The following is a 14232-nucleotide window of genomic DNA, read 5'->3' on the forward strand; positions in this document are numbered from 1 at the left end:
AAATACCAAAGATGAAATGAAATACCCATATGTACTGAAATTAAATCAGCTTCCTGCATAAGGTACTGACTCTAATAAGTAATCAATATGATTACTGACATGAAGTATCAGGGAAACATGAAAAAATTCTGATTGTAGAAAGAGAATTTGACCCACTGCTTGAATATATTACACACATACACACACATGAAAACCTTAACAGAGTTAGTTTAGAAACTAGCAAAAGGATATTCATGAAACAAGACATGTTTTGTCTTTCCCCAGCAGTCCTGTTGTCTTATTCACGAGCAGAAATAAGTCTGGCCCATGTGTTAAACAAGCTGTTTCAGGAGGGGTGTAATGAATTGGATGATATAGCTTGATGACACTTAAGACACTAACAAATTAACTCCCATCATTCAGAATTCATGTATAAGCAACTACACTATAATTCTGTAAAGTTTTCTTAGAGAAATACGAAGAAATGCTTTTTAACATAAATAGATGTTCTAGTTATAAGTCAGCTTGTGAATCTGCTTCTGAAAGAGAAATAGATTTTGAGAGCCCTAATGACCTGCAGCAGCCACAGCCTGAAAAGTGGTAACCATGTCAAATAAGGTATTACCACCCCAGCTGAATGATCAGCTGGCATACTTAACTGACATGTCATATCATGATTCTCAAAGTGCAACAACAGCATAGTGTTTGAGGTGTTCAAGGACCTAGTCTATGCAAGCATCAGGTCCATGTACCAAGGATCTGGTACAAAGGCAGAATTTGGGGTGTTAGGAGTCAGGATCTGAGAAGTGAAACAGAACTTCAAAATCAGGAAAAAAGCAGAATTAGAGAAAGATGAAGAAAAGAGTGATTTTGCATGCAATAATAACAAATAGTTGCCTTAAAGCATCCTCCTATATGCCAGATATTTCAGGGAGAGAAATAAAAGCACAGTGAGAATATTACACAATCTTATTAGATCTTTAAAAGTACCAGATGGGAATGTTCACTACTCATACTCATAAACATTCAGAAAACCAAGCAGAGTGAAACATCATGCACTGACAGAGACTTTACCATAATACCTAGACCTTCTAATCCTACCTCATACTTTCTATAAACTCATTCTGTGCCACAAATTAGAAGCAGGTTTAACAACTGAAGTCACTACTATGAACAAGAGTCACTGAAGTCACTAGTATGAGTAAGGGCCAAACCAGGAAAAACACTTTAAGTTCAAAACTTACATTTACAGGGACCTTAAGAATTCATTAAGAGTTTGTTTTATATTTAGTCTTTAAAATTATCCTAATATAAATTAGGATTATCTCCACTATTTTATAACTGACTTAACTGATGGTAAATGTCCTTAGGCTCTCTACCCTTTGGTACGTCTTATTCACGGGCAACGGAATCACCTTGAGGGCGTATTAGAACAGAGGGTTGAATCCCACCCTATAGTTTTCTGATCTGGTAAAGGCAGGTGGGGCCCCAGTATCTGCATTTTTGTTGTAAGTACTAGGAGACACTGCCTCTGTGTTAAGAACCGCTTACCTCACAGTTCTAAGATAAACTACCTGCAAATCAGCCTTTCCTGTAGGAGGTAATAAAGCTTGATCATTATCTTTAATAAAGCTTATCATTGACATCTAGCTCAGTTATGTGTCAAAAGAACAAGTATCATATTAGCTGCATGGAAAGTTTTTATTTTTTAAAATCACTATCAGGATTGTGGACTGTCTGACATCCATGGTTAGGATATGATTTTTCCCTCCTGGATACATATTTGAGAAGTGTGACTCACTTTCTAAAAATTTCTCTTAAGAAAAATTTACCAATACCTCCAATACTGACTAGGCAGAGAACAGCGCAGTCAAAAGTGGATGATCACAGTGCATTTGGAGAACCGCTTTAATTTGAAAAGACAGTAATAGAACTGGCAGATAGAAAAAAGTCAATCAAGTCAGGAAAAAACTACAGAAGTACAGAAACAAAAATGAGTAAGTAGGTTACTGTGATTGTTGCAGACGATTATCTGTAATAGCTTTAAAAAAAGTAATTTATGACTGGTATTTTAAATTCTTTTCTCTAGTTTTATTTAGTTTCTAAAAAAATCTGTCCTATTCTACTTTTGACTTGGGTTGAGAGTAGCTGTTGAGCAGTGACTGACACTATGGCACGGGTTAGGGAAAAGCAAACATACAACAAAATGTTTGATATGGACTTAGGCAGAGAGAGGGTTAGTATGTCAGGGAGACTAAGCTAAGTTGGAATCTACTGCCGTAAGTCACATATAGAATAATCAGAATCTAAACTAAATGACTGGTTGTGGTAAAGAAAAAACTCCAGAGACTTTGCAGAAGAAATCTTCAGGATTTAACCATGAGTTAAGAGTGACCAAGAGGTCTTAGTGACACTGAAACTCTGGTTCTACACATTCTCTGGACCCAGATACACATTCATGACTTATAAAACATGATAAAAACAATAAAGTTCTCAAAGTTTTACATCTTAAATGTTTATATTCTCAAAGTTAGTTTTAGATGGATTTTATCATGTGAGAACAAAACAATGCTTGTGTATTCCATCAAGAACAGGAAATGCTTGCTTAATATAACAACGAAGTATATAGTAGTACTATGCTTCTGTTATCTTAACCTCTGCCACCCAATATCAACTTATAAGCAACAGTCAGAAGAAACAAGTTAATAACTAACAATTATGACCCACTATGGAATACAATATTTAGAGTTTTGCAGTAGTAGTAGAAGTATCTTACTTCATCTAAGGTATAAAGTGAAGATCTTGCAGCAAACACTGGGCTAAAACTGTAATAAAAATCAAAATCCATTTTGCTGAGGAATCCTCACTTTCAAATTCAAGTAACAGTGTTCCTACTATGTGCTAACTGAAGCACTAAAGATTTAGAAAGGCCTACCATGTAAAAATTATTTATTATTATGTTTCCAATCCTTTCTACTTTTATACTCTTTTTCCAGGAATATTCTTTTCTCTATTTCAAGCATGTATTTTATTGAACACTCACCTCCTAGATCACACAGCATCTTACTCAACTGAAATAACTGCATTCCCTAACCACAGATATAGAATGGGCACATAACCCAAAGTATGGCTGAAGTTTTAAGATTTTTACCAACATCAATTACGGAAACATAGACCATATGAAGCAGTAAATCTGGAAGACCTAGGAACTGCCAGTGTATGAGAGAGCTATTCTGTTCAAAGGTATTACCATGTAGAAAAGCAGAAATAGAAAACATGTTTTGGTGGCACTGGAGTCCCTGAGGCCTAGACATTCCCCTTTGAAGTATGAGTTTTAAGAGTATGTGTACGAATAAGAATTAAATTTTTTAAAAAAAGAGTATGTGTACGAATTAAATGTTAAACATGTGTACTGCTATTCCTAGCAAATAAAAGTCTATTGACTATGGATCACCACAATAAATTCTGATCTGTATATCTAATTCAATTAAAGTATTTAAATGCTAAATTTATATAATTAAAATACCTTTTATACTGGTAAGCTTCATGCAAGCAAATATAACAATATATATCAAAGCTTATTCTATGAAAAGTTAGTTTTCATTTAAAATGTTAGAAATCAAATTGAATGAACTTCAAACCACAGGCTATGCAGTTACTGATTACTTGTGAATAAATCAACTGTCAGAATCCTGTCACAACCATGTCAAAAGTCCATTTCATGCAACAAAAGTACCAGGTAAAAACCACTTCACCAATTCCTGATATAACTATGTCTCACATCTATAAAAGCAAATCAGGAAAAAATCGTGCTTATTTTTTAAGTAAAAAGCAAATACCAGTTTGGTTTGGCTCATACCTGAAGAGTATAACTACAGTAAATCCAACACATGGCCCTCAACTAGCTTAGCTATAGGTTACAGATGAAAGCATTGGTAATTGCTACATAAACCTAAGCTTTAATTACTGTGGGAAAAGTTAGAAGTATCTAAGAAGATGTAAGACTATCTTGTTGAAACAAATGATAAAAGACTGGTTCCCTTGTCTTTCTCTTCTTTCTATGTTCCCTATATATTAATTGTATTTAAATTATTTTTTTCCCAAGAAACAGACATCTGAAAGTAAATTTTGGCCAGCTGTTAAGAAACAGGGAAGGAGACAGATTAAAAAAGAATCAAAAGAAGATAATCATATGCTCAAAGTTTTAGTAAAGCCCATTAGTATCTTTGTACTAATTAAATGCAATAACCCATTTTCCAAAATAGACAATAATCATTCCATCTCATAATCTATGTTATAATCTGAACTTGATTATTTCCTAATTACTCAATTACTTAGGTAACGCAGAATGTGAAAAGATACAAAATATAAGATTTTCCTCTGTTCACCCCAAGGATGGGTTACTCAGAAATAGTAAAATATATCAAAAGTGACAGAAATGTCTGTATATGTAGGCAAATAACTGAAAATAATTGCCTTTCCATTTCATGAATATATGAAGTGACTGATTTTTAAATCATTCGTTTTCTTTGAACATCATGTAGGATCTGAATTATCCAAGCAAATTATCTAAGCAAATTATCTGCCTTTTAAACAGTTTTCCAGCCCCTTCTATTGTTCTGACTCCAGGTTCTTCATGTGCTTTTTAACCTATTCTTGAGAAGTTTTCATAATAACTTTATGAATCACAGTATTTTGGTCAACAATGGATCACATGTATAATGGTGGTATGCCACATAGCCTAGGTGTGTAAGGTTATATATACCATTTAGGTTTGTGTAAATGCACTCAACAATGTTTACACAGTGATACAGTTGCCTAATGATACATTTCTCAGAACATATCTGTTATTAAGTGGTGCATGACCACACACATCATTGTCACTAAGATCAATTCTGTTCTCTGGCTTAAAATAATAAAATATTGAATTGCTTTGGCAGTGTGTATTAACCAAACTTTAACCACTAAGTGATCCAAATGGGACGATCTGACCAGATTTCACTAAATATTAAATAGGACTTCTTTTCCAGCTCTTTAAGTGTACACTTTAAAAAGTTCCATACTAGAAGTCTAACACAAAGATTAGTCTTCATTACTATATCAAAAATATAACAATTCATATTTCCCATAATATTATGTACTCCAAATCCTTAAAGACTGGCACTATCACTTGTTGATTTCATACGTTCTTTTTATCATGAAGTACAGCAGACCATACATGGAATAATTTTAATTAAAGCAGATCAGACTGATTTATCCACTCATTCAAAACTCTGAATGACAATTCTTACTAAGTACCATGAAATACATTGGTGAATGAAACACATATGGTCCATCCTCTCCTGGAACTAAAGGAGGATACAGACAATAAATTAAACAATTATAAATTGTGTTAGGTATAAAGAAAGCACTGAATTAGGTACAGTGGTTAAAAAAAACTAACTAGGGAATTTAAAGGTCATTCTGAGGAGGGAACATTAGGTCCAGACTTAGGAGGACAAGGAGCCAGGTTCAGAAAGCACATACTTCCCTGGCTGGTGTGGCTCAGTGGATTGAGTGCCCGCCTGTGAACCAAAGGGTCACCGACTGGATTCCCAGTCAGAGCACATGCCTGGGTTGCAGGCTGAGTCCCCAGTGGGGGCATGCAAGAGACAAGTACACACTGATGTTTCTCTCCCTTTCTTTCTCCCTCCCGTCTTCTCTCTCTCAAAATAAATAAATATAATCTTGAAAAAAAAAAGGATATACTAGCTAGTAAGAATGAGCTGAAAAGCCTTGAACCAGGAAGAAATCAGCACATCAAAGACCCAAAGCAGCTTGTGTGGCTGTGGAGGAGCATGATACGGGCAGTGTAAATACATGGATGAAGGACCATATCATGTAGGTGACCAGGCTGCCCAGGTCAATGAGTTTAGATTTTCTTCAGGTGTAACAGGAAGCCACTGAAAAGTTTTAAACAGGAGGCTGACATAAACAAATTAATATTTTGAAAAAATCATCGTGGCTACTGTGCAAATACGTTAGAGAGAAGGGTTGCAAAAGGAGAAATAGAGAAACCAGTTAGAAATGTATGGTAACAGTCTCAGCTAGAAATGATGGTGACCCAGGCTACAGTATGGCAGCAAAGATGAAGAGTTAGATAAGAGATATAGTTATAGATAGAAATAATAGCCTAATTAGGAATGGGTATCAGGAATGAATGGGTATCAGGAATGGTTTCTGAGTTAGGCAACAAGGTGAACAGTAGTACCATTTTTGACTAAGGGGAAGACAGGGAAGGAACAGGTAGATAAAAACATCAATCAGTGGTTCTGTTTTGGACATTTAGAATTTAAAGAAGTCTATTAAGATACATAAGCAGAAATGTCAAAAAGTGGTTAGATAAACAAAACTGGAACAGAGAATAAGTTAATGCTAGAAAAATAAAGTACTGAGCCTACAGACACTATAAGAATAGTGCACCTATTAATTTAGTAACCTTCAAATTTCATGTGCGTACTTAAATGACACTTCACTCCCCACCTTTCACTCCCCCCACCCCCACCTATGACATTCTGCATCAGTATGCCTGGGGAGAGGCAAAGGAATCTGCATTTCTTACTAAGTCCAAGAGTGATTGTGAAGCAGCTAACCCTCATACTACATTTTAAGCACTGATTTAGAGACAGAAGAAAAGAAGTCCAGAACTAACAACTGGGTAATTCCAAATTTAAACCCTGGGTAAAGGAAGATGAGTCTGCAGAGGATAATGAATAGGAACAAAGATACAAGAAAAACTGGACAGTAGGATACTCCAGAATTTCAGTTCAAGAAGGGAGTGGTAAATTGGGTCAAACACCACTGGCAATAAAGAGAAAATCGACCAATAGATATAATAAAAGCACTGGTCACTTTGATAGGAAGGGGCAGAGACAATCTATGTCTCTCTTAGACTTTACAGCATAAATGGGAAATGAGGAAGATGACAACTCAAATTTTGGCTATAAAGGGGAATAAAAATAAAAGGTGCAGTAATCCAGAGAGGACAGAAAGTGTGTAAGAAGAAAGTTAGGATTCCTTTTTCATATGATACCTGTGATGTTTTACCAAAGTAACTTCTTGAATTCTATTTTACACAATAAAGTTACTTCTTTAAAAAAAGAAAGGCCTTCTACTTCAAACTTTAAACATCCTACCTATGACCACACAATTTTTTCAGTTTTATATATATATATATAGCATCCCTTTCCCCCCCCAAACAGATAGAGAACCAAAATTTCAAGTGTTTCCTCTCTCCACAAAAAAGTTATAAATACTTCATCCTCAAGTTCTTATTGTTATTTACCCTTGCAAGATCCTCTATTTCAGAACTGAAGTTTGTTTCTCCTTCCATCATTTCTTCTTCTTCTAATGTTCGTTCATCATCAAAATCATGAACCAGCATGTCAGCTGATGGATCAAATTCATGGTCATCTGATGTTGCTGAACCTCCTGGTAAAGAATATTTTTTAAAATTTGGTAAATCAAACTAAGTGTATCTTATTAGTAGTAATATAATGTACATTATTTGAAGCTGGCTGTAAGTCATATAAAAGGACCGCGAAAAGACTATATACAACAACTATTATTTGTTTTCTGAAATTCTTGCTTACTCATAACCACCCCCACTCCCAATCTTCTCTAAAAGATGTAAAGAATTATTTTTTGCCTTGTCTTATCTCTAAACATAGTTACATATGCAAAATTGGGAGATAGGAGTGTGTAGACTTAAACAATGTACAGCATTTAAATGAAAAGGACTGCAATCTTCTAAACATGAAACTTGAGTTGTAAAGAATAAATGGTCACATCAAAATAAGATGATTTTTTGTGTGAGAAAGTTCATAATTCTTAATCATTTGACTGATATTTAACAGATTCAATGAGTATAAATCCCTGTGGCCCTCAAGAAGGATATAAAGTCATGTGAAACATGTAGTCATCTGAATACACAGTCTAATAAAAATAAAGCTGCACGCAAATATTATTCTTCTATTAGAAGGTCCATGAAAATTTATTCCAATATATAGGTAACTGTCCTTAACTTAGATAATTACATGATAAGATAACTTACATGAAATAACCCAAAGATAAAATATAAAAGCAAAATGTATTAAAATTGCATACAGCACTCTTATGGGAGACATTAAAAATAACCTAGTAGGTAACTGATGTGTAAGCTACTCTACTTTTGGCCTAAGAGTTGGGGAATACTACTGTACTCAACAGGTTAAGCCTTGTAACAGCAGACTGCAAATGTTGGGCATACATATCTAGCCCCACACCTAGCTACTGTCAAACATGCACGTAAGTCTGCAGAAGTGCTATTTACTAGTAAATAAATGAGTTATTTAACATTAAAAGTCCATTTAAATTGTTAAAAGTTTTATTAATAGATGCACATACTCTTCCATTTCACTCAAGTAAGTGAATCAATAAGTGAAACAAAGCGATACAGACACTGATTTGTTGAAATGTAGACTATGAGAGATAAGGAAATGCTAAATGCTCCAGGTTCTTGTCATCTCCCACACTTTTCAGAAAGAACCATTTTTTGAGTGCTTATTATGTGCCAAATACTGTACTATGCTCAAGCACTTCATATACATTATTTCATTTAATCTTCAAACAATCCTATGAAGAACAAAAAGAAAAACCTCAGGTTCAGAGAGTTAAGTAGCTCTTTAAACTCATAGATCCAGTAGATGACAAGGATGGAAACTGAATCCTGGGCCTGCTAATTTCAATGCCTGGGCTTTTTATTGCACTCTAAGCCTCCTGTAAGTCACAGCCTCAAAAACATAGATATCCTGACTCAAAGCATGCTTGAAGGGAGCCTATGTTTACTATGATGAGTGAATACCAAGTCAGGTCAGATGGCAAAACACTTAGAAGTCATTGTACCCTCTGAGGAACATAAAAAATATTGATTTTAAACATAAAATAACTAAATATTTAATTGTTAAATCAGGTATCATCCTACATCATAGTATGAAAGAGTTAAACACATTTATCAAAGTTTTAGAATGATTTACAAAATAAAAACATTTAGGAAAGTATATTATCTTAATTTCTTTTAGAAATTAAGAAAACCATGACATAATTTTAGTAGGACATTTTAGTACTGGATGAGGGCTTGCACAGTTTGAGAACTACTAATTTAATTGTAGCTTTTTTGTCCCAATCATTACCCCTTCTTTCTGAGTTTTTAATGGAAAACACTCCAGAAACTTTTCAGTTCACCTAGCAACCTTCTGAAACACTTGGTCAATAATTATGTATTCCTACAGATGACACTATACTTTTCTTCACTCTTATATGCAGAAATATCCTTTAGAACCTTACAGAACCAGTCTGTATACTATTGTCCTAATCATAATATAATTCTTATTAGATGTAAATATTGTCAAATAACTATGCTTAATTCTTAACTACTTACCCTCTTTTACAAATTTAAAAAAAAATCAAGCTTACATGAGTATGCCGACCAAATTAGGAGTGTTATGTAACTTACCTGGTCCTCACTTTTTTGTCATTATATTCAAAGCCTTGCCATTTCCTACTCCCACATAAGATAATGTAGATGAGCCTCTTCTCCCCTCTTACTCCAATTCCTTTCCTTACATATACACTGTACTTATTTTTAAACAAACTTTGAATTTTGCCTTGCTTTAATTTGACTTCTTTGTTTTATTTGACTTCTTTTTACCTTGTTCTTTGGGACCAAATAATCATCTTATTCCTTTTTGTTAATTAGTAAGGCCCATCGTTAGGCTGTCTCCTAAGGAAAAAAGTCTCAAAAATAAATTATTAGGTGTAGGGAGTCTGGTGCTTTGTGTAAGTAAAATATGTTTCTGAGTTAAAGACAGTATTAGTGTTTTGTCATAAAATAACATACTACTGTAAAATTACTAAAAAGTACCTTACATTATTTCAAACATTGAAAAGTTTAATTCAGTTTATAATGTATCATGTGCACTCATTAAATTATTTTATTATCTCCCTTCCCTAAATCCCCACCTCTAAGGGCTATTAGTCTTATAGGTTAAACTTTGTATTGTACCTCCACATTGGTTTACATTGATGGAGTCCATAGACAAACTACTTAACCTGGGTCATGTGACTGTTATTCCTAAAATAAATTCCAAAATGCTGATGTTACAAAGGAAACAGCCTTTCACCAGTGGACCAAACATTTTTTTACACGAAGCCTCTATTCTTATTTTTTTCCAACTTGTTCAATTGCCTAATATCAGTATTCCTTATAAGAACAACAAACATTTTCTTGGGCAAATGCCTGATATAAGAAACACATCTCAAAAGATCTTCGTTAGTCTGAAAATACTTTAATAAAAAAAACCTCAAAGATTCAATCTATTTGTATAATAATTCAAAAAGTAGTAAAGAGCATAAAGACATTTGTATTCTTCAAGCTCTATCTTTCTTCCAGTTCAGCCTTAATCTATTTAAATGCAATGGGAACTGAGAAATTGGGAGAAACTATTTTCATGTACCCATGTATTACATGGTATGTCTCTGATGAATGTCCATTCACAGAATATCTAAAACTTAGTCTATTTGCAGTGCCCCAACATTAACAAAAATCATATAGAACCTATTTTTTTCAATAGAAATGATTTCTATGTTTGAAAGAAAAATAAACAAGGATACAATATTCTAGTATTTATCTGAGGTCAGACTCCTTCTAATTTCAACCATCCAGGACATGCTTGTAAACCAGGAAGTTGAAATAAATGTGACAAAATCGACTGTCAGTGTAGAAGAAATCTGGAGCTTTCTAGCTGCATTCGCCACCACTTCATGCATTATTTATACTACACATAGTACAATGATATATGTTCATGAAAAGAATCCTGAGCCATTAAAAAAAGCCTAACATTATATTAAGCATTTTTATAAACTTAACTTTCTAAAATATAAACACAGAAAGGTGACTGCTTCAGTTATCTGGAACATTCAGTAATACAGCATAACTAATATGTTTTCAAATAAAACATCACATTGCCTCAGACAGCTCCCTCTCTCTCTCCTTTAGCTGCATTAGGCTGCCCCTTAATCCAAGTACTTCATTACAGAAGCTAGTTCTCTCTCTTGGTCAAGTCCCAGGACACTGAGTCAGAAAGACTGGCACCAACCCTTCTTGACTGCTGTTTAGTTCCAATCAATTGTTGCCACAGAGAAATGCTGTACCCAGTGGAACTGGAACCTCTGACTGATCATGAGAAGCCTAAATCCAGATTTTTGTAAAAATATTCACATGTTTAAAGATCACTACTACTCTGGCCAAACAAAATCACACTATGTGTGGCCTGGTTGAAGAATACAAAAATCCAAAGATATATGGCCAGAGGATAAAAACTGGTCCTATTCAAATATAAAAATATAACTTCCTTAATTTACAACATTAAATATTCATTTGTTGAATGTTTTCATTATTTTATTTTCCTTTCTTCACTAAATGTTTTAACAATTTTTCTCTCAAACACTTTGAATTTCCTATACAAGCAAATATTTCTAAGCAGTTAGTAATTCCTTTTTTAAAAGTATACTTCATATATAGGTCAAATCAAACAGCAATTAAAAACTGTAAGAAATACACGTGGAAATTCATTTTTTTAAAAAAGAGAGAACCCACAAATAGTCACGAGGTTGAACTCACAGCAGCCTCACCTGTACTTTCATGGGCAGTCAAATATTTCATCCATTTCTTTTTCCCCAGAGAAAAGAAGCATTCAGAAGAAAGGCAAGTCAGATGATAGTCTAACTCCTCTAGTCTTTATGCAACTAATAGGACAAATATTAGTCAAATACAGATTATACAAAATATAGAAAATACTTACCTGGACTTGAAGACTCAACAGATGGCTAAGGAGGGGAGAAAAGAAGAAAAATTAGCATTTTCATGCAGTAATCTTTACAAATAATACAGGAATTATTCAATGACTAATATGATACCAAAAGCTAAAGTAAGTTTGAATGTCTGAATTGCCTAAGACAAATGAAAACTTCCCGTATGATCCTTCCTCTGATATCCTATTTAAACATAATAGGAAAACTCAAAACACTCCTGAATCTAGGAAAAAAACACAATAATATGGGATTGAACTCATTTTAAAGGCAAATGAGTCTTATAACATATGTGGTTTCAGAGAGATGATTTAGATCTTGACATTTTCTGAAATATTCCCTCCTATCAGTATAAGAAAACTCTGCACAAGATTTGCTATCAAGCTAATCTATGGCTTAAAATATGTGTGAGAGCAGAGGTAGGAACAATTTGACATTATTTTAACTCAAAATTATATTGCAAGCAAGCAAAAGGAAAAATTAAATTGTTACATAAGCACCAAACAGTTCATTAGGTTAACTTTACTAACAACACACTTGTAAATTATCACAAAATTAGCAACTTTTCATGCTAAATCTAGAGAGATTAAATTATCTGATAGATCATCACAAAGACTTCAAATTATAATGCTCCTTCTACTGTACCATTCTACCTCTCATAAATTGAAGCATATATTTATGAAAAAACATAAAGATAAAACTGTTAGCAACTTATTTTAGTAATTTCACCACTTGAGAGTTTAGCTGTTTCATCTAATTCAATAAAAATTAAGTCATTCTACAAATATAAACTCCTATAAAAAATTCAATAACTCAAAAAATGCTTAAAATGATATAAACTTGGTAACTAAATCCTTGTCTATCCACTCAGATCTAAATATTTAGTGCCCATCAGAAATCAGAGACACCGGAAGGCCAAAACCACCAGCAAAGAGATAGGGGGATATTACTGTATATTTTTCCTTCCTTCTTTTTCCCAAGTAATGGCACAGAAAGGCAAGAACAAAAAAAATGAAGGAATGTGCCCAACACTTCAAAAGGTAGGCATCTAAGACACATTACTACAAGGTGTTAAAACTCCACTTTGAAAACTGTCCACATTATGCTACTGTAGTAAGTATACACTCCAAATTCCACGTGGTGACTTAGGTTCTACACTTTTTCAAGGGTCCTATGTTTTTTTTCTTTTAATTCTTACAAGAGAATGGTTCTTGCCTATAGTATTGTCTTATTCTAACAAAAAACTGACAGTTTTAGTATTGTATATTTTCCAGTGTCACCATCTTTAAGTAAGTTACTTTGCCACAATAATCAAAAAAGTGCTATTCTTTAACTCAGATCCTCTCATGCAAAGCTGAAGGGTAGGGTAAGAGACCAGAATAATGTAACCATAAAAAATGGTTTATAGTTCAACTTCTTTCAGGCAGAGCTACACATTTCTGGCTGAAAATAAATTTACCCACCACACAAATTATTGTAAGCAAATCATTATTTTTAAAAATTCATATTTTATTTCATGTAATTATATTTTACTTCCCAAGTTTAAGCACAACCCTTGTCCACAGAATGCTATCTTCATCTGGTCCCAGGTTCACTATCCACTGAGTAGCTCTACACTGCTATTTTTCCTTTTTAGTAAACTTTTGAATCAGGTTTGCGTGACATAAAAAATAACTGATATTTCTTTCAAATCAGTAGTTTAAAAGAAATGGTTCTTTGAGCATTTAGTTCCTTTTTTCATATTTCTAAGATGCTATTTAAATTTTGTTTATTCTATTACAGTTGTTCCAATTTTTTTCCCTTTTTGCTCCCCTCCACCCAGCCCCCTTCCCTTTGCCCACAGCAAATCCCCTCTCCATTGTCCATGGTTCATACATGTTCTTTGACTAGGTCCTTCCCCTTCCTTCCACCACTACTCCCTCCCTCCCCCCTTCCTACAGCTGTCGGTCTGTTCCATGTTTCCATGTCTCTGGTTCTATTTTTCTTGTTAGTTTATTTTGTTCATTAGATTCCAGTTATAAGTGAGGTCATATGGTATTTGTCTTTTACTGACTGGCTTATTTCACTTAACATAATATTCTCCAGTTCAATCCTTGCTGTCATAAAAGGTAGAACTCCTTTCTTTCTGCTGCATAGTATTCCACTGTGTAAATGTACCACAGTTTTTTGATCCACTCGTCTACTGATGGGCATCCAGGCTATTTCCAGCCCTTGGCTATTGTAAGTAGTGCTGCTATAAACATAGGGGTGCATAAGTTCTTTTGAATTGGTGTTTCAGGATTCTTAGGGTATATTCCCAGCAGTAAGATCACTGGGTCATAAGGCAGATCCATTTTTAATTTTTTGAAATAATCCCCCGCATTTAGT

At 34.0% G+C, this 14232-nt stretch overlaps 1 protein-coding gene across 14 annotated transcripts in view; it reads right to left on the reverse strand.

Moving 5' to 3' along the window:
* The window catches only part of MIER1 (MIER1 transcriptional regulator), a 59033-nt gene that overhangs the window by 31450 nt on the left and 13351 nt on the right, over positions 1–14232 (reverse strand). For 7 of the 14 annotated variants that reach the window (XM_037042885.1, XM_037042896.1, XM_037042912.1 and 4 more), the window contains 3 exons: positions 11859–11883; positions 11689–11725; positions 7304–7449 (listed from right to left, as the gene is read on the reverse strand). In XM_037042885.1, the coding sequence (XP_036898780.1) occupies positions 7304–7449; positions 11689–11725; positions 11859–11883 (208 nt within the window). The remainder of the gene's footprint in view (positions 1–7303; positions 7450–11688; positions 11726–11858; positions 11884–14232) is intronic. The other 7 variants (XM_037042939.1, XM_037042926.1, XM_037042921.1 and 4 more) reach the window with 1 other exon arrangement.

This window comes from Sturnira hondurensis, unplaced genomic scaffold (genome assembly GCF_014824575.4).
Source record: "Sturnira hondurensis isolate 20B ecotype Veracruz unplaced genomic scaffold, ASM1482457v3 Scaffold0000648, whole genome shotgun sequence".
Taxonomy (NCBI): Eukaryota; Metazoa; Chordata; class Mammalia; order Chiroptera; family Phyllostomidae; genus Sturnira; species Sturnira hondurensis.